Here is a 21,500-nt window from a genome sequence, read left to right on the forward strand (position 1 = left end):
CACATTGTACTCACTCAACATTGATCTTGCCATATCAATCAAGGTTCTATTCTTCCTCTCAACAAGACCATTTGATTGTGGAGTGTACTTGGCCGAGAATTGATGCCTAATGCCAAATTCATCACAAAGCTCATCAACTCTAGTATTCTTGAATTCACTTCCATTGTCACTTCTTACTTTCTTGATGGTTGTTTCAAACTCATTGTGTATTCTCTTGACAAATGATTTGAAGGTTGCAAAAGCATCACCCTTGTCACTAAGAAAGAATACCCATGTGTATCTTGTGAAATCATCCACTATCACAAATCCATATTTATTTCCACCAATGCTTGTGTATGTGGTTGGTCCAAATAAGTCCATGTGCAACAAATCAAATGCCTTGCATGTACTCATGATACTCTTCTTTGGATGAGTGTTGCCAACTTGTTTTCCGGCTTGACATGCACTACAAAGCTTGTCTTTCTCAAATGTGACATCTTTCAAGCCTCTAACTAGATCATGCTTGACTAAATTGTTTAATTGTTTCATTCCAACATGACCCTTCTATGCCATAACCAACCCATGCTAGATTTAGTGAGCAAGCATGTTGACAATTGAGCTTCACTAGCATTGAAATCAACCAAGTATAGATTCTCATATCTAAAGCCTTTGAATATCAAGTTTGAGCCATCTACACTTATGATCTGTACATCATCAACTCCAAATATGCATTTGAAACCAAGATCACAAAGTTGAGCTACGGATAGCAAATTGAAGTTCAAGCTCTCTACTAGCAGCACATTGGAAATGCTCAAGTCATTGGATATAGCAATTTTACCAAGCCCTTTGACCTTGCCTTTGCTATTGTCACCAAATGTGATACTATCAACACCATTGTCATCATTTGGATTGATTGAATTGAACATTCTTGAATCACCGGTCATGTGTTGTGTGCACCCACTATCAAGCACCCAATGCCTTCCTCCGGCTTTATAGTTTACCTACAAAACAAATCAATGTTTCTTAGGTACCTATACTTGTTTGGGTCCTTGGAGGTTAGTGACTAAGCTTTTTGGTACCCAAATGGCCTTCTTCTTTGGACCCACAATTGGTGTACCAACAAACTTAGCATGCACACCCTTCTCACCCTTGGTAAGCACATAACAAGAATCAAAAGGAATGTAAGGTACATCAACATTTTTCTTGTTCTTGTTCATTTTATTGCAATTAAGCTCTAGGTGCCCGACTTGCTTGCATTTGTTGCAATACCGACCATTGCTCTTCACAAAGCTAGGCTTGTGAGTTGCAAAGGCTTTCTTGCCCTTCTTGGGGGTATAGCCTAATCCCTCTTTATTGAGAGAAAACCTTTGGCTACCCAAGCACTTTAGCAAGCGGGCCTCACCACCATAGGCTTTGCCTAGGGCGTGAGTGAGCTCATCCACCTCTCTCTTGAGAGTTTCATTCTCAACCTTTAGTGAGGCATCACAAGTGACACTAACACTAGAAGTGGAGGTAGAGTTGGTGGTGGTGGATGAAGACCTACAAGAAGAGTTAGTGGCAACAACAATAGGTAGGTTGGGTGATTCTTTAATTAAGTCACATGTTGTGCCCACATCACATGATACAACAACCTTTTCCTTGTTCTCTTCTAACAACAAGGAGTGAGCTTTCTCAAGCTTGGTGTGAGCCTTGCCAAGCTTCTCATGGGCTTCCACTAGCCTCTCATGATTAGCATTGAGCTCATCAAAGGATTTCTCAAGAGCTTTTAACTTCTTGGCCAATTCTTTGCACTTCTTGTTTTTAGATTGAATGAGAGAATTGGCTTGTTCTAGCATGTCCATGAGTTGTTCATTAGTGAATTCATTTTCATCATCACTATCACTATCATGTTCATGTTCACTATCACTTTCACTCTCATCATATTGTACCTTGTGGCCCTTAGCCATGAAGCATGAAGGAGTGTCGAAGAGTGATGGCTTGTTGATAGCAATGCTTGCTAGCGCCTTCTTCTTGGATGCCTTGTCATCATCACTAGAATCATCATCCGAAGAAGCATCACTATCCCATGTCACAACATAGGATCCACCCTTCTTCTTCTTGAAGACCATCTTCTTCTCTTTCTTTTCTTTCTTCTCCTTCCTGTTCTTCTTCTCATGCTCATCATGATCACTATTGTATGGACAATCCGCCACAATATGATCGGGGCTCTTGCACTTGTAGCATAGCCTCACATATTCCTTGTTCTTGGAGTTGTCCCTTCTCTTTCTTGTATGGTAGCCCTTCTTCTTCATCATCTTGCCAAACTTACGGACAAAGAGTGCTAGTGCTTCATCATCACTATCATCATTGGAGCACTCCTCATCACTTGATTCTTCTTTCTTGGCCTTGCCCTTGTTCTTGCTCTTGGATGAAGAGCTAGCCTTGAATGCTACACTCTTCTTCTTCTTGTCATCATCATCCTTCTTCATGACCTCATCATCATCATTGTCATTATATTGATCTTCGGTCATGACATCTCCAAGTACCTCATTGGGAGATACACCCGTCAATCCCCCTCTAAAGATGATTGTTCTCAATGTCTTGAACCTCTTGGGCAAGCACATCAAGAACTTGTGAATGAAGTCCTCATCCTTCACTTTCTCACCTAGGCCCTTGAGATCATTGATGATGACTTGGAGCCTATAGAACATCTCCGGTATGGACTCATCATCCTTCATCTTGAAGTTGGATAGCTTGTCCTTTAGCATATACAACTTGGCACTTTTTACCGTTGTAGTGCCCTCATATGTTTCTTCTAGCCTTGTCCATACTTCACCAGCCTTCTCAAGATCTTTGACTTGTTCAAACACCTTTGAATCAATGCCATTATAGATTGTGTTGAGAGCCATAGTATTGCATTGCTTCTTTGCTCTCTCATTGTCGGTGGGGTTAGCCGGATCAAGAATCACAAAGTCATTTTCGGTGACTTCCCACACTCTATCATTTATTGATCCAAGGTACATCTTCATTTTTCTCTTCCAATAGTCAAAAGAACTTGTGCCATCAAAGAACGGTGGTTTTCCCCCGACATGGTTGAACACTATTTGAGCCATAATTTGAGCACCGAGGTTGTTAAGCCTTCACAAACAGTGACCACGGCTCCGATACCACTTGAAAGGTCCTATTATGGCTAGAGGGGGGTGAATAGCCTATTTAAAAATTCTACAAAACTCACTAGAGCAAGTGGTTAGTAAATAACAAAGCGTAGCTTTTTGCTCTAGCTCTAAAGGGGTGTTTGCAAGCCACCTATCCAACAATTATAGTTGATATGATCACTAGGCACACAAGAGCTATGTCACTACTCACACTAGAGAGCTAACTAAAGTTTCTATACAAGAGAGTAAGCTACTCTAGTTTGCGGGAATGTAAGAGAGATGGTTTGAACTTTATACCGCCGCGTAGAGGGGATGAACAATCAATAATATGAAGTCCAATCACCGGGAAAAATCTAATCAACAAACACAATGGAGACACAAGATTTTTCTCCCGAGGTTCACGTGCTTGCCGGCACGCTACGTCCCCGTTGTGTCGACCAACACTTGGTGGTTCGGTGGCTAAGAGGTGTAGCACGAAACTTGTCCACACTAGGACACCACAAGAACCTACCCACAAGTGAGGTAGCTCAATGACACGAGCAATCCACTAATGTTGCCTTTGGCTCTCCGCCGAGGTAGGCACAAACCTCTCACAATCACCGGGAGATGGCCACGAACAATCACCAACTCGTGCCAAAGCTCCTCCGCTCCTCCAAGCCATCTAGGTGGTGACAACCACCAAGAGTAACAAGAAAACCGCAGCTAGAACGATCCCCAAGTGCCACTAGATGCAATCACTCAAGCAAATGCACTTGGAATCACTCCCAATCTCACAAAGATGTATAATCTATGAAGGAGATGAGTGAGAGGTGTTTGCTTAGGCTCACAAGGATGTCTAGTATGTTAGAATACCAAGAGTGTGAGCCCCAAGCCGGCCAAACACGTATATATAGCCCCTCAAACAAATAGAGCCGTTGGCTCTTTCACTGGGCGAAACTCGGGGTCACCGGACGCTCTTAAAGGGGCACCGGACGCTCAGCACCAGCGTCCGGTGCTCCAACGTCAGCCGCGTGTCAGAGTCTAACGGTCACCTGCAGTGCACCGGACGCTGAGCAAGTTAGCACCGGACGCGTCGGTGCACACCGGACTCATGCGCAGAGAGCTCCGCAAACTGTAGGGTCACCGGAGGCAAGCCACCGGACGCACCCTTAGCGTCCGGTGCTCACCGGACCCATGCGCAGAGAGGGACGCAAAACGCCCGCACACCGGACGCGCACCACCGGACACTCAAGCCAACGTCTGGTGCCTATCGTCCGGTGCCTTACCCTAACTGGGCCAGGCACTGTCTGCATCGGACGCTCAGACACAGCGTCCGGTGCTCCAGAAGCCAGCGTCCGGTGAGTGTTTTCTCAGCGAGAAACTCTCCCGCGACTTCTCCAAATTACCCACCGACGCAATAGAAAATATGCACTTCATTTTCTCGAAAAGCGCCGAATCCGAGGAACCCATCCTCTCTCTACCCTTCAAACTCCACCTCCTTCTCAAAGTGTGCCAACACCACAAAGTGTGTACCAACAAGTGCACGTATGTTAGCATTTTCACAATCATTTTCTTCGAAGGAGTTAAGTTAGCTCACTAGGTTCTAAATGCATGCACATGAACAATGACACCTAGTGGCACTTGATAACCGCTTAGCCAAAGAATTCCCCTCTTTATAGTACGACTATCTATCCTAAATGTGATCACACCCTCTATGGTGTCTTGATCACCAAAACCAAAACCTTAAGCAATACCTTTGCCTTGATCTCCATAGGGTTTTGTTTTTCTCTTTCTTCTTTTCCAAGTTGAGCACTTGATCATCTTGTGGTCATCACCATGATCATCATGATCATCACTTGCTCCATCACTTGGCATGTACCAACCTCATTAAGTCTACACACACTTAGTATAGAGGTTAGTACTAGGGTTTCATCAATTATCCAAAACCAAACTAGGGCTTTCACCTGGGGCATGGTCAGGATGGGCCAACCGTACCGCGTTGGCCTGGCCAGCCTTGAAAGGCCAAATCGGCCGTCCCAACTCAGCCCGGCTCTAGCCAGCCCCCTCCTCTTTTCTCGTCACCGCTCCTTCTCCTCACCGGCAGGGTCGACGGGGAAGACCGCGAGACCGGGGCTGATGGCGGCAGCCATGTCCATCCCCGGCGGGCACCTTTCCGCCTCCACTTCTCTCCCCGACCACTCCTCCACCTCTGACTCCGGCGCCGTTTTTGACTCTGAATCCGACCCCAACCTCGACGCCGTCGTGCCCCACCACCGCCTCGACGAGGCAGGAAACAACATCTCCGCGCTGGATCTCGCGTCCGACAAGGACGAAGCCGCGGAAGACGTGGAGGCGCCAGGGATGAGGATGAGGACGGAGACTTCGGGGATGGCTGCCGCGGCAGCTACTCCTGCAGCCTGCTCTTCCATCCGAGGGAGCAATGGACGGCGTCGTCCGCTCCCTGCGCCCTCCTCGTCTTCATCTTCACTTCAGGCCCCAAACCCGAACGAACACCCGCAAATATCTGTCGTCGTCCTCACGGACAGCACCAACCGCCGCTTCGAATTCGATCGCCAAGGCGAGCCATCTTCGTTGGATCCGAGCAGGCCGCCGCGGCGTTGGCGCCTGGGGCGAGCACGAGCCCGTCGGCCTGGAGGACGCCGTCCACGCCACGTCGCTCTGCTTCCACGCGCCCTTCATCCGGTGGCGTGCGAAGCCCGGCGAGCGGGCCAGCACACGGCAGGGCAGAGGAGGCGCAAGCGGTGCTGGCCGGTGTGGGAAGAAGCGAGGAGGGCGAGCGAGACCACCATGGTGTGACCTCCACCACCATGCACTTCAGTTGTTCGACGAATGAGTCAATGGAGGTAACTTACCACTTGACTGTATTCAAACCAAACTATCTAACCAAACACACTCAAACTTAGCCAGGCTTGACAAATCACTCCAACCAAACAAGTGGCTATTGGCTTATGTAAACCTGGCTAAGTCTAGCCTGGCTCAAAAAGCTAGCCAGGCTTGGATTTGAACTTGAACCAAATACACCCTATATGGCTAGAATTTGACTGCTTGGCTACAGTACAAGCGCTCAACTACAATATTCCAAATCGGTCCCCTAGTTGCATCATCATTGAGCAGATAAAAGAAATGTTGAGTCGTTTTTAAGACTTGATCAAAGTCGCAAAATGTCATAGGAGTGCTAATGGAGTGGCTCTTGCCTTAGGGCAATTTAGCAGGTGAGTGTTTTCTTCTTATATATGTCTAAAGGTGTCCTGACATATGCATCAGCAATCTTCCAGTGTTAAAAAAATGACTGCATTGCAATGGGAGAAAGGAGCTATTGATTTTTTAGGAAAATGGAGACGGGGAATGCTACATAACTAACTTTTTACGAAATTTGAGAGCCATAATTTATTTTTTGACGACTATGAAATCCAAAATATAAACTGATCTTGGCAATAATATGGCAATGTCCAATTAATTTTGTGTTAAATTAAAATACAGCCTTAATATGTTTTTTCTTCTGTTGCTAAGCAAAATATAGATATATCTTAACTTTAATTTTGGATAAGCATGTGTTGACATAATGACCTCGTGTATGATAGGACTTACGAGGTCTTCTCAATTCCCTATTCAATCAGATCCCATTGCATGGCGTCACTGCTTGATCGGTTGCCTTTGTCTGATTCGCTTCCTGTTCTATCTGTGTACACCATGTCGATCTCTCTGTCCTCCTCCATTGTTTAGGAGGAAAGAATTACTATGTTGATTACACACGGCAACAGCGCGATCAAGTGGTAGACGTCGATGCAGCAGCTAAGAGACAACGATGGAGAAGCACGAGCATGTGTGGCATGTTAGCTCTGTCGGAGCACCTCCAACACGAGGTCTTCTCCCGCGTGGGCGACATCAAGGCCCTCTTCAGGCTCGCTGCTATGCCACCGTGTGTGCCTCCTCTTCGGTGTCGTCGTAAAGGACAAGTGGTTCAATAGGTGGGATAAGGCGATGGTGCAAGCGCAGATGACGACGATGGCGGCACCACCGCAGCAGCGCGCGTCGTCGGCGATGGTGACCTTATATAAATAGTAGGAGTTAGGGTTTATCTCTCTTAGCTCCTTCCTCACCTCCCTCACGCGACGCCCTCTCCTTTTTCCCATGCGTCCTCCTTCTTTGTGCACAGCGACGCCCCTCCTTTTTCACATGTGTGGTGATGCCCCTTTCTCTCCCCTGTGCATGGCGGCCATCCCCTACCCGAGCTAGCAACATTAGCCCTACTCCACCAAGCACGGTGGCGGTGCCCCTCCTCTATTGAGCACAGTGGCTATGGTGGTGCCACTCCTTCCACCAAAGGAGTCTGCAGTGGTGGCACCACTCCTCCACCAAGCACGGTGGTGCCATTGAACCCCTAGATTCGGCTCGACGACACCTCTTTCCCCCTGATGACGGATCCGGTGAGCGGTGCTTCTTTCACACCCCTGATGATGGCGGATCTGGTTCTAGAGGTGCAAATCTGGCGATGGTGCGACCAGATCTAGTGGTAGAGGCACAGCGCGGAGCTCGGGCCTTCTTCGGTGGTTGGCAGATCTGGCTAGTGGGCTAGAATCAGGCTCGCCGCGCGGGCTCGAGAACGGCTCATCGATGCACGTTAATAGGTTAACCGAGACAGGCAAAGCAACCACCTCTGTAAGTCTGTATTAACAAAGACCTTTGGATGGAGGCAGTTGCAATGCCTGCCTCTGTTAACCGATTTTGCCTGCCTCTGGTAAGTTTTTTGTAGTATTGTTAAGCGACATCTTTGTCTAGTAGCTAGTGTTCTAAAAGGTGCTATTAGGCGCTTGCCTAGGCGCACTTATGCGCTAGGCGGAGGGGCACTGCCTCGCCTAAGGGGTAAGCAGAGGATAGGCGACGTGTCCTTGGATCTAGAGCTTTATTGCTTGAGGGAGTGACGGCGGGTGGCATCGAAGGCAGCGAGCGTGCCCAGGACAAGTCTAGCGGGGGGTGGTGGGTGATGGGAGCGACCGGGAGGAGAGGCAGAGGCAGAGGCAGCATGCGGCGAGCATGGCTGGTAGGAGGCAGAGGTAGCGGTCGACGAGCACTGCTGAGAGGAGGAGAGGCGGTGGTCGACGAGCGCGAGTATGTGATTAGAACTGGGAAGAGGTGGATGGATAAGGTTAGGAGTGGATAAGGTGGGACTCTTTGATGGGCCTTTTTCCCCTAATCGAAGCCCATTGTTCTGGTTTATTTTTTCTTTTAGATGCAATATATATAAATGTATATATGTACAAAACGGTTTAAAACACGTAGGCTCACTTATGCCTAGCTAGCACATAATGTAACCTTGCGGCTAACATATCCATTGTTTCCTGTTCTTCTCACATATATTTCACCTTGATTGAATTTATGTTCGATGCAGTTTGCCTCCACTATGTCCAATTAAGTTTATATTTCATTGTATGTTGTTTCCTCCAATTCCAAGCCACAAAAATATTTGCTTGTAGATATATATCTTAACTTTAATTTTGGTATAATATATGTACTATATGTGTTGATATACAGTAAAAAAATAAAATAATAGAGTAGAAACACATTTATTCAACAGTAATGAAAAAATAAAAAGAAAATGTAACGGAGACGCGAGAGGTTTGGACCGGAACCTTGTTTAGTTCGTAAAAAATTTGCAAAATTTTTCAGATTCTCTGTCACATTGAATCTTTAGACGTATGCATGAAATATTAAATATAGACGAAAATAAAAACTAATTATACAGTTTGGTCGGAATTGACGGGACGAATCTTTTGAGACTAGTTAGTTCACGATTGAACAATATTTGTCAAATACAAACGAAATTGATACTATTTATATTTTGTAAAATATTTTGCAAGTAAATAAGGCCTCAGTAGGGCTTGCGACATATTCAACCTGATCCCATGATCCCTGGCGTCACCGATAGATCCACGTCCGATCTGCTTCCTGCTCTATCTACTCCTCCGTGTCGATCTCCGTCCTCCTCCTCCATGGGTTTGGTTTGATTTATTCTTTACTTGTTTATTATATTATTAGGAGGAAGGCGACGACGCGATCCCAATTCCCAAGGAGGAGGACGACGACGACGCGATCCCGATTCCCATGGCGGACGACGGCGACGCGGCTGCTAAGAGACGACGACGGAGAAGCACGGGCATGGGCGGCATGTCAGCTCTGCCGGACCACCTCCAACACGAGGTCTTCTCCCGCGTGGGCGACGTCAAGTCCCTCTTCAAGCTCGCCGCGACATGCCGCGGCTGGCTCCGCCGCTTCACCGACCGGGCCTTCCTCCGCGAGCTGTGCCCGAGCCCGCAGCAGGGGTCAGGCCTCCTCCTCGGCGTCGTCGTACAGGACAAGTGGTTCAATAGGATGGACAAGGCGATGGTGCGGGCGCGGATGACGACGATGGCGGCACTGCCGCAGCAGCGCGCGTCGTCGTCGGCCTTGGCGCCCGTCTTCTTGCCGGCGCTGGGCTCGCCGCTCGGCCCCACGAGTCGTGCCCTCACCTCCTTCTTCATCGGCGGCGGCGGCGGCACCTTCGACTATGCCGAGCCCCTAGCGGCGCGCCGCGGCATCGTGCTGCTGTGGCTCGCGCCCCGCACGCCTGAGGAAATGGACTGCCACCTGCTCGGCGTCTGCAACCTCGTCACCGGCGACCGCCACGTTCTCCCGCCGTTGCAGTGCAGCCGGAACGGGAAGCTTGTCGGTTGCAGACAGGTCGTCGGCTACGCGATCATCACAGCCGCCGACGAGAGCAGCCGGAACGGGAGGCCGCCGCCGCGTCATCCGTGGACGTTCTCGCAGCTGCTCGTCATCACCCAAGATGGAGATTGTCCCCTCAGGTTCGGCGGCGGCGCGGCGTACCTGCACTCGTACTCCGCCGCCACGCGCCGCTGGAGCACGCCCACCAGGTGCCTGGACAGGAGCGCCTTCTCCCTGGTGGACGCCAGATCCACCGTCGACCACCACGGTGCGGCGCACTGGCTGTGCATCGACGATGGCCGTTTGCCCAACGCGCGCGGCGGCGGCGGCGGCGATCACCACCTGTACAGGCTCAGCGTGGACGTGGCCACCGCGAGCGTCTCCCTGACGAGGCTCCCCGTCCGTGTCGGAGGCAAACAGCTCCTGTGCGTCAACAGCGACGGCAAGCTCGCAGTCGCCTCCGTGTATCCTCTGCACGTGACTGTTTGGACTCAGCCAGCCGGAGCCGGAGACGACGGCGACGGCGACACCACTGCTGCGGCGTGGCCCCGCACTTCTTTTAGAATAGCCCCGCAACAGAACGAGGACCATGAGAGGTGGTGCAACTCGGACCATGGATCGTCGTCGTTGCTGGCGCTGTTCATGGGCAGGGGCGTCTTCGTCCTCGACCTTGACACCAAGGTGATGGAGAAAGTCTTCATCCTCGACTTCAACAATAAGACTAGGGAATTGGCTGGTGATGCTAAGCAATATCTGAGGTGTGTGCCCTATGAGATGGACTTGGTGGAGTTCTTCACGCTCCAGCTTGGTGGCATACGAGAGCGACTTGGAACTACTACTATCTCAGAAACTGAATCGCCATAAATCTTGCTCTCTCTTTCGTGATGATGCTATTTGAAAAATCAACAATTTGAGTTTTATCTGCTGTTTAATATATTTATGATTGGACATACAAGAAGCATGCGTATGCATTTGACGAAATCTTTTCGCGCTCTTACAGCTATATTATATTGTACCCTAATTGAGCCATTTGTTGTCATGGTTAAAGAAAAGATATATTGTGGTGATCAAGATAATACAAGAACAAACAAAAACATCCATAAGCAGGTCTCCTTATCTCTGTTCCCACCACGGCGGCGTATTGCATATGCATGCCTCTAAGGTCTGAGCTAGCTATTACATTTTGGAGGATCATTAATTAAGCTATACAGCTAGGACACAACAGCGCAAATTAGAACTAGTGCTACTACTGCTGTTCATACCTTCGTTGGAGTTAGCCATTGCGACTTGATGACCCGTGCAGTGGCTGCTTGGAGCAGGCAAGAACACAATAGAGGCTAGGTGTGGGAAATCCGTGCCTGATCAGTGGCTTACACTTAGGTGTGTTAGATGTCTCAGAGATGTCCTGGGTTGCCTCCTCTCTCCCTTTTATCCTTGGTGCTGCACAGGGGGGCTTCCCTTTGGGTAATCACGGTCATGCCCTCTCCTCCGCTGAAGGTAAAGGACAAACCGAGTTGCTGCTGGTGTTCCTGACCATACTTTATTACAGAGTCCAAGACAATTAATTATATATTATTTATGGTATTTTGTTGATGTGGCACCATATTTATTGAAGAAAGAGGTAGAAAAACTAAGACTCAAAGTCTTATTTAGACTCCAAATCCACATTGTTCGAGGTAATAAATAACTTTAGACTCTATGATAGAGTCTGCATTGTGAGTGCCCTGAGTGCCCTAAGCCTTTTAACTAGACTAGGTGAATTCCCCGCGCGTTGCTGCGGGATTTTCTTAAAAATAAACCATTATATACATAGCATTACTATATGATATTCAATCTATTATCTATATATACGTATGAATTTGACTTGCATGTATTTTATTATATTAGATCTAGTAAAAGATAATAGAACAAAAACTAATATTTGGTTACATTATAGAGGAATTAATTGGTGATGAAATAAATAGTGTAGTACATGACTTGTATGTTAATAGATTAAAGATTTAAAGTATTTCACATAATATAGATGACATGGTCATTTTTTGTAATTAATATGAGATGACATGGACTTAGTGAGGAATGATGTGGACACCTTCCATGAAGAGATAGAATATTTAGTGGGTCACTTAGTGGAGAATGATGTGGACACCTTGCATGAAGAGAAAATTCATCTAGTGGGGTTTAGCTTTATAAGAGTTATAGATGTTCGTCAAATAGTTGGCAAAACCCAGTGAATTGAGACTAATGGGGGCAATCAATTCTAAAAAAAGTCGAAGGTGCCCCTTCCTAATAACAACGTATCAGGAAAGGCTATAAAGTTTTTTTTTGGAAAAGACTGCAAAAACTTTGTCGCAATTTTTATTAGACAAAAAATGTTTTAGTACAAGAAAGAGTAACTCGCCTGAGTGCTTCAAAAGGCATCGAAAGAAACACCAAAACATGACAAAAAGCCTGAAACTATTCTCGACCAAAATAAAAACTGACTGAAGCGCAACACGCTAACACCTAACAACAACAAGGCCCCTTAGAGAGCAGCCGAAATTGATAACCATGTTAACTAACTCGAGAATGTTCTAGGAACTATTGCCATGTTATATTGGTTGATATCATCCTTGTATAAACTATCTATTTTTTTGGTCTTCTTGTCTTCTTTTGAAAAGTTCTTCTATTACTCTTTTCAAATATGTCACCAAAAATATATAATAATTTTATCAAATATTTTCTTTGTTGCCTTGTCAAAGTTGGCTCGACACTTTCTTTAGCAATTATAGAGGCAGAATAGCCCTTTTGGCCCCTAAACTATCACTCACGGCTCACTTTCATTCCTCAACTTTAAAAACGGCCATTTTAATCCTCAAACTCTATTTTTAGGCTCAATTTCATCAACTATGAAGATGGTTGTTTCACTCCTCAGACTTTGTATTTTGGGTTCAATTTCATCTGAACTGTATTTCAATCTTTGTATATCGTCTTACGAACGTTGCACTGCTGCACCTGGTCACCTCCAACACCACCAACGATTAAAGAGAAAAATAATATTAATCCAAAACTCTTTAGTGCCATTAATAATTCTAAGCTATTATTTTTAATGTGAAGTTTGAGGAAAAATAATATTCATCCAAAAACTCTTGAGTGGTCACCTAATATATTGAAACAATAATGGGCCTATAATTTTTTCCATAGGTATTTCTAGATTTAGGCTGAACAAATAATCATTTGTATATACAATACTATTTTTGTCCATAGATTAAAAATAATTCATATTTAAGAATATTTAGGCCCATATCTCTCTCCATCTTAGAATATGAATATAAATATTGAAAGCGTGCTATCTAATTTGGTACATGGGACGACACTAGGGACAATAGCATCATAGGATAATTGTCCATCTCAAATCGTCGTTGTGTTGGACAAAGGATGAAGTTGAGCCAATATGCATTTTGATAATTCATGGATGAAATTATGACTAAATATAATGTTTTCTTTTTGGATAGATAGAGTTGAGTTGAAAATAAAAGTTTAAAGAGCGAAATGCATACAGTCTGATAGTTTATGGATGAAATGGAGCACAAAATGCAAAGTTTGAAGATTGAAATGGTCATCTTCATAATTCTAGGATGAAACTGAGCCTACAAATAGAATTTGAGGACTAAAACGGTCATTTTAAAAGTTTAGAGGTGAAACTGAGCCTTAAGGGCACTCACAATGCAAGACTCTATCACAGAGTCCAAGACACTTAATTACATATTATTTATTGTATTTTTCTGATGTGGCAGCATATTTATTGAAGAAAGAGGTAGAAAAAATAAGACTCCAAGTCTTATTTAGACTCCAAGTCCACATTGTTCGAGATAATAAATAACTTTAGACTCTATGATATAGTCTACATTGTGAGTGTCCAATATAGTTATTTTGCCAATTATAGACAAAGCTAGATTAATTTATTGGTATTCCTAAGATGAGTGATCGCTTAAAGTTATTTGTATGGAAATTGTACTATCCATTAATTCTATGATCCAAACATCACAATACTAGCTAACTTTTAACGGCTAAGAGCAACTCCAGCCTACTTCCTAAAGAAGTCTCTATTCTAAATCTATGGATTTATCCAAAAAAAAATCAACTTCAATCCACCTTCTATTTAGGCTCCCATTTTCCATGGCCTCTCAAATTATAGTTTCAGCCCCTCACATCCAGAACCCTCTATCCAATGGGACCTACCCACTTTCCTCTCTCCGCCTATAAATCAAGACAAGAATTACAAATAGTGGAGTTGATGTAGAATTCGTCAATGACAGGTGGGTCTCATGTGAGATAAGAACTTGGTCTATTTTTTTCCATTGGTGTTGGGTCTTAATTTGAACCTCTACTTTTTTTTTAGTTTAAGGGCTTAATTTAGAGATTGGGTTGGAGTTGCTCTTAGTCCAAATTAACAACTTGTCTTACTCCATCCGGAGGAAAGGGCCTAAAGAGAACCTCTCTTTGCTTGGAAGTGTAGGACTAGCTGCGAGCACAAGGCATACCCAGAGGAGAGGCCAGAGCGAAGCCGGTCAACGTGACGAAGTCTTCCAAGTGAGCCGCCGCGGCCTCCACGTCCTGCGCCGTCGTCCTCATGCGGCCATCGCTGACGTCGCGTGGAGCCACGATCACGTCGGCCCAATCTCCATCTCCACCCGCCTGCACAGGACGGGCGGCGAGCAGCAGGTATTCGGCTCTGCACGCCACGGTCATCAGCTGGTTGCTCCACCTGGCCAGCCAGCTCCGCCGCTTGCTGTGGCAAGGAGAACGGCTCGCTGGATGCGGGAAACCTGCTCGCGGAGCCTGTCCGTGTCCGGAAGAGTCAGGGCACGCGAGGCGGGTGGCGGTGGCGCCGCCGGCTTCTTTCTGATAAGCCTGTCCAGCGCTCGCCGGATGCGTTGCATCACGATCAGAAGGCTCATCTTCCTCATGCCGGCGACGTACTCCTCGTGTGAAATGGAAGAAACACCGTGATCGAATCTTGATCGGTCTCCGGCGCCGTCGGGGCTCGCGCTACTGTTCTCGTCTACCTTGGAGCGACAGATCAGCAAGTTGTCACCATGAACTGCCGCTGGTGGAATTGAGGCCAGTGTCGTTGGCTCTGAGGATTGCACGGGCGGCGGCGGCGCCTGTTGAACTGCCAGCGACCTCCTGATTTCTAGGTCGAGCACCTTGAGGAAGTCACCGAGGCCCATGGCTTCCCTCTCCAACCTCGCCACCATGCGGCTCAGCCGCTCGACGCCACTGTCGTCGCGGCCGAGGAGCAGGCTCTTCACTGACCGGAGGGCGCGCCACACCATGTTCCCGCCGGCCTGCTCGTTGCTTGCTGCATCTGCACCCACGGCCGCACGCCGCTGCTGCCTAAAGAGCCGCAGCACCTCGTCGGCGTCGAGCGCGGCGTCGCGGAGTGTCCAGAGCCACCGGCGCAGCCACCAGCTCCGGATATGCACGTCCTCCGCCGCCTCCACGGCGCTGTGCACCATGATGGCCAGCGTGTGGAGGCGCTCCAGCTGGTCGTCCACGCTCGCGCGCGCCTCGTACCTGCCCACCGCCGCGGACATGGTCCGCGCCACGACGTCGCCGACCGCCGCCGAGATCACGTGGCCCCCGAGCTCTTCCACCTTGCGTTTCGTCCCAGACGACATTAGTGCACCTGCTATCTCGCCGGTGCGATGTCCTATTCATATCCTATCTGTGGCCATGGTGGCGTGCAGTGGCTACATGATATTGATCATGATCATGAGTTCATGACAGAACAGACATCATGCTGCATCATCTCATCTGATCTGAAGGTCTGTTTGATCCTGCAGCTAGCTGCATGCCTAAAACAAGCGACGACGTGTGTTTTGTTGTTGCAATTGCAAGCGACGAATGGATGATGCACCTAGTAACAAGACATGGGTAAGAAGACAGAAATCGAATAGGTTGCCACATTGTTCTTGCTGTATTTTTTTTATTTATTGGAAAAACGCTATATATGAAGAATCCTGAGCTGGCTTCCGCGTGCTGGACTTTAATTTGTCGATGCAATAGTTTTGCAAGCTGTGTGTCGATGGACCTCATGGCGCGGAGGAACCAAGAGCATCTCTACTCGGCACTGCCTTGTGTTCAAAGTTGCTGTCAGCCTTTCGGGCCAATACTCACAAGACTAACAGCTTTATCTAGACAGCTCACATTTCCTTGCAGCCTCGCAAGTGGCTGCTCTTCCTCAGGTTGATTTTTTTTAGGCTTGGCCCAATTTTCTGTCCCATGATTCGATTCTCACGTGCAATGGAGATGCTCTTAGGCCAGTCTTAATGATGTTTTATCAGAGTTTTATGGATCTTAAATATATTGATATGTAACACTCTATTGATGAAGAAAGAGATGATAAGAGTTTTATAGGAGTAGAGAGAGTTTTATAAGGATAAAATTCTTCTACACTATTTCTAAAATATGGATGCACTGAAAATTAGGTCATAAACCCCCACCGATGATGGCTACTTTGCAAGAGTGGCAAAACCACATAACTAATTCTCGTCACATATTCAAGCTGCCACGTAACGTAATCCCTCGTCTAAAATCCACTACTTCAACTTTTCCATATATGTTGGCAAAGCACCTGTGTAATTTATAATTATAATAATCTGAGGATGCGATTTCTAGGGTCCCACCGTACCTTAGGCACTTTTGCCAGTGGAGGCATGGAGTGCAAAACAAGTTGTTGATCCACTAGATCCATAGTGCTAGCTCTTATCACCCCCGGTATGATCCATCCTTTCCCTCGTGCCGTCGAAAACTACATCCATCTCATCAAGAGATGGGCATGCCTCTAGGACGGTTGCTTTATCTTTTGTTCGTTTAGCTGATAAGCCATGATAGAAAGTATTATTGATTGATTTATTGTAAGAGAAAAACGCTGCTACATCACGTCTGCACCGGTGTACCCTGCTGCCCGCTCCGGTGGCACATGTCGTCGTGATCGCTTCACCACTTGCGTCACACCAGCTGCACATATATATATAGGAGATCTTATTCATTTGGTGCTTCGCGCCGTAACACTGAAGAACGACGACCAAACAATAATGGTCGCCTGCAGCAACCTGAGGCTTTTGGCGGCGGCGGCGGCGCTGGCGTTCCTGGCGCTGGCGGCGGCGGCTGCCACCGTGTGCTCGGCGCAGCAGCAGCAGCAGCTCCGTCGCAACTACTACGCGAGCGTGTGCCCAAACGTGGAGTCCATCGTCCGCGACGCGGTGGCGAGCAAGTACAGGGAGACGTTCATCACGGTGGGCGCGACGGTGCACCTCTTCTTCCACGACTGCTTCGTCGAGGGCTGCGACGCCTCCGTGGTGGTGGCCTCCACGCCCAACTCCACCGCCGCGGAGAAAGACCACCCCGTGAACCTCTCCCTCGCCGGCGACGGCTTCGACACCGTGATCCGCGCCAAGGCCGCCGTCGACGCCGTGCCGCGGTGCCGCAACCGGGTCTCCTGCGCCGACATCCTCGCCATGGCCACCCGCGACGCCATCGCGCTGGCCGGCGGCCCGTCCTACGCCGTCGAGCTCGGCCGCCTCGACGGGTGGCGGTGACCATGGACGTGGTGACGCCGCGGGTGTTCGACAACCAGTACTTCCGGAATTTGCAGGCCGGGATGGGCCTCCTGGCGTCGGACCAGCTGCTGTACACGGACACCAGGTCCAGGCCCATTGTCGACGCGTTGGCACGGAGTAGCGTCGCGTTTGAACGGGCCTTCGTGGAGGCCATCACCAAGATGGGCCGGATTGGGGTCAAGACGGGGGCCCAAGGGAACATCCGACGGAACTGCGCGGTGCTCAATTGACCTGGTGAAATTCAAAGTGAGGTGTTTCTAGCTTCTTTGTTGCTGCACTTGTACTCGTCATCCATGGACAAATCTGCACATATTGATGTGGGCACTTGTAGTTGTAGAACTCGAGTTGTTTCTGATCACCTTCATGTATATATCCAGTACTGTATATATATAACTCTTCAGAATGAATTTATCTTCACATTGTTCACTCTCTATCACCTCCATATATACTTGTACACTATGTGGAGGCTAGTGCTTTGGCGTGGGTATCATTTTCAGTTCTAGTGCACTGTCACACTCACACGTCACGTACGTCCATCTCTACCCTAATACTCTTTCCCTCGGCAGATGAAACAGTAACAAATCAACTACTGTCGTTGTCACACAAGACAGAAAAGGCATATATATATATATATATATATATATATATATATATATATATATATATATATATATATATATATATAACAACCCCAAACACCGATCTCCCTCTCTGCAATATATAGGAAGCGTGACAGCTCAATTTCTTGTTGTCTTTATTTTCAAAACAGAATAGAATGAAATGGCGATACACCATATATCATTTGGGAATTGGGAGAAAAGTTTTTGAAAAATTAGAAAAAACATACTTCATTGCCTTCTTCCTATCACTCATAACTTGCTGAAAATTAGAAGAAAAGTTTTTGAAAAATTTAAATCACTAGTATATATATGCTAGTTGTTAGATGTGTGAAAACCTTAACCATGCAACATCCCCCTAGCTAAGAGGCAAGTCAAAGAAATATGGAGATGTTCAGATAGAGGAAGTCTAACTCTATGGCGGAGTTGGTGAAGTGAATCTCGTTATTTTGAGAAAACTACTAAAACAACCCCAAACACCGATCTCCCTGTCTGCAATATATAGGAAGCTTAACAGCTCAATTTCTTGTTGTCACATGGGCGAAATAGATAAAGGCCTACAAGACAAGCCATGCGACAAGAGCTAGAAACATATATACGACAGGTTTCTGAGAGGATGCAAAAGAGGAATGAATCACCGGGAAGAAGAAAGATGCATGTACCAAAGGCGACAGTAGACACCAACCAGTCAAACATGGGCAGAAATTAACCGCACGACTGTACGTAAGAGTCATTTTATATCCTTTTATATTGATTAGGAATAGAAACTTTGATGAAAAATTTCTCCGATAGTTTCTTCAATTTGATCAATAATAAAGTCCCCTTTGGATTTGAGAAACTTTTTCTGTTTCATGTGTTTTTGCTATGAAAATGGACTGATTTATGTAAAATACTTCTGGTGAAAGTCCTGTGTTCCAAAAAGAGACCCTAATTATTGACATCCTTTATCCTAGTTTCTCGCTAACTAAAGATAAAGGGTGGAGATGGCTCTCCAAAGTATACACAACATATAAATAGCTGAGTTGTTGTAGGTGCAATGTAGAGAGCACTTTTATTCAAGTAGTTCTCCAAACAAGGATCTAGAAAGTGAGTCTAAGAAAGACTATTGAAGATAGTTATTGCATTTCAGGTGCCTGGTTTTTTAGGCAACAATCTTAGATGATCAATTAATATAACTAAAAGAACTCACAAGAAATAATTCAGTTTTTTTTTAAAAAATAAAATAATCATATAATTATATGTTACCTCCAAATAAAATAGGCAACGAAAATATAGGATTAGTGAGAAATGAAAGCTCATCATCATCTTTGCAGCAAGGTTAATGTTCTAGCTAGCTAGCAATTGACCTTATCTTATCCCTTGTAGGCTGTGGGCTGTGGCCACCATGCCGCCATATTTGTGTCGTGTCGTAGCATGGGCGTCGACGTCGTACCGTGGCGAGCACTTCACTTGAGCACTTGCAGAGTTTTCTTTGCAATTGCGCACTGCATATGTGTGTATATATAACGGCCATTTGTGCGCTGGCTGCGAGAGCAACGGGCAAGCTAAGGTACCATCGAGCAGCATGTACGCCGGCGGCGGCGGCGTGAGGCGTGCGGCGACGGCGCTGATCTGGGTACTGGTGCTTGCGGCGGCGGGTGGCGGCAGCGTCGTCTGCGAGGCGCAGCTCCGGCGCGGGTACTACGCCGGCGTGTGCCCCAACGTGGAGTCCATCGTCCGCGGCGTGGTGGCCAAGAAGATCCAGCAGACACCCGCCACCGTCGGCGCCACCGTGCGCCTCTTCTTCCACGACTGCTTCGTCGAGGTACGTATGGCGGTGCGATGACCATGCTGCATGAATCCGTCGATGAACTATATATATATATATATATATATATATATGCAATTGCAGGGCTGCGACGCGTCGGTGATGGTGGCGTCGACGGCGAACAACACGGCGGAGAAGGACCACCCCATCAACCTGTCCCTGGCCGGCGACGGCTTCGACACGGTGATCAGGGCCAGGGCGGCCGTGGACGCCGCGCCGGGATGCCGCGGCAAGGTGTCGTGCGCCGACATCCTCGCCATGGCCACCAGGGACGCCATCGCGCTGGTACGCACGACCGTTTACGTACGGTACACTACATCAGGCCAGTTATTACAAGCTAAAGCTAGCGACATCATGGAAACTGAATCCGTGCGTGCGTGCGTGTGCATATTGCAGTCGGGCGGTCCGTCGTACGCGGTGGAGCTGGGTCGGCTGGACGGGCTGAGGTCGACGGCGAGCAGCGTCAACGGGAGGCTGCCGGCGCCCTTCTTCAACCTGGACCAGCTCAACCAGATGTTCGCCGCCAACGGGCTCTCGCAGACCGACATGGTCGCCCTCTCAGGTACGTTTTCTGGTCTTGCAAGCTACTCATCGATCTTGAACTCATCGCACGCATTGCACGACCTCAATCATCAGTGCAGTGGTCTCTGCTCACAAATGACGACAAGCACTTTTCTGAATCTGAAAAAGCTACGCCTACCTTGCTTGCTTGCTCATGCTTGGCAATTAATCAGACAACCACACCCATGCACGCAACCGTCGCCACTACCTTCCGCCATGCCCAAATCCAGCAGCTCGCACATGATCCAAAGTCCAAACCACACTTCAGTTTCCGGTTCTGGAAACCTACAAATTGTTCGCTTGTCTTCTAAACCGTATTTTTTCTGTCAACCAGCAATATTTTTCTCTCATAATAAATCAGCGAATAATACTTTTAGCCATGATTTTTCAGAACAACGAACAGAAATAGCTCATCTCCTGCACTATGGACGCAGCTGGGCACACGGTGGGTCTGGCGCACTGCAGCACGTTCGCGGGGCGGCTGCGGGGGGCGGACGCGACGCTGGACGCCGGGTACGCGGCGCAGCTGGCGGGGTGGTGCCCGGCGGGGGTGGATCCGCGGGTGGCGGTGGCCATGGACCCCGTGACGCCGGTGAGCTTCGACAACCAGTTCTTCCGGAACCTGCAGGCCGGGAAGGGACTGCTGGCGTCGGACCAGGTGCTGCACACGGACACCAGGTCCAGACCCACCGTCGACGCGCTGGCACGGAGTCGCGTCGCGTTCGACCGAGCCTTCGTCGACGCCATCACCAGGCTGGGCCGCGTCGGGGTCAAGACGGCGACGGCACGGGGCAACGTCCGCCGCGACTGCGCCGTGCTCGGCTGAGAATAGAATTATTCCTCGTCAGAATGCCGTCCAGCACTTCAGCTACTTCGTTATACTCGTCGATCGGATTCTTCAGACATGGGGAAAAAAAAGGAGAATAGAAGGAAATGGAGAATTGTTGGAATGTATAGCAGGCTTATGTAATGTAGCTAGCACTGGAATGAAAACTCTGTTCGTGGTCAGGTCTACAGGAAATCTACAGAGTATAGAATCTCACTTGTGGTGCACTCAAGCAAGCAAATAAAAAAAAAACGATGTTATAACTCTCAA

General features: G+C 47.7%; 3 protein-coding genes across 6 annotated transcripts; all 3 read left to right on the forward strand.

The window, feature by feature from the left end:
- LOC8054532 lies at positions 9,052 to 10,767 on the forward strand. Its single transcript, XM_002459190.2, has one exon. It carries the CDS (start codon positions 9,216 to 9,218, stop codon positions 10,677 to 10,679), a length of 1,464 nt encoding a protein of 487 aa, XP_002459235.1. The 5' UTR covers positions 9,052 to 9,215; the 3' UTR covers positions 10,680 to 10,767.
- LOC8083772 (peroxidase 50) lies at positions 16,785 to 17,776 on the forward strand. The gene is given in 2 exon segments (XM_002459191.2): positions 16,785 to 17,386; positions 17,389 to 17,776. Coding segments are annotated over 2 exon segments (753 nt in total). The 5' UTR covers positions 16,785 to 16,894; the 3' UTR covers positions 17,650 to 17,776.
- LOC8084240 (peroxidase 51) lies at positions 19,463 to 21,500 on the forward strand. Of its 4 annotated transcripts, none has more exons than XM_021452848.1 (4): positions 19,463 to 19,840; positions 19,928 to 20,146; positions 20,240 to 20,405; positions 20,839 to 21,500. In XM_021452848.1, the coding sequence occupies exons 1-4, from the start codon at positions 19,601 to 19,603 to the stop codon at positions 21,228 to 21,230; spliced, it is 1,017 nt and encodes a 338-aa protein (XP_021308523.1). In that variant the 5' UTR covers positions 19,463 to 19,600; the 3' UTR covers positions 21,231 to 21,500. The 4 variants fall into 4 exon arrangements, with proteins under 4 accessions (XP_021308523.1, XP_021308521.1, XP_002459238.1 ...); XM_021452846.1 differs by having other exon boundaries at positions 19,464 to 19,840; positions 20,796 to 21,500; XM_002459193.2 differs by having other exon boundaries at positions 19,466 to 19,840; positions 19,928 to 20,128.

The sequence above is a fragment of the Sorghum bicolor genome, chromosome 2, assembly GCF_000003195.3.
Source record: "Sorghum bicolor cultivar BTx623 chromosome 2, Sorghum_bicolor_NCBIv3, whole genome shotgun sequence".
NCBI classification, from domain to species: domain Eukaryota; kingdom Viridiplantae; phylum Streptophyta; class Magnoliopsida; order Poales; family Poaceae; genus Sorghum; species Sorghum bicolor.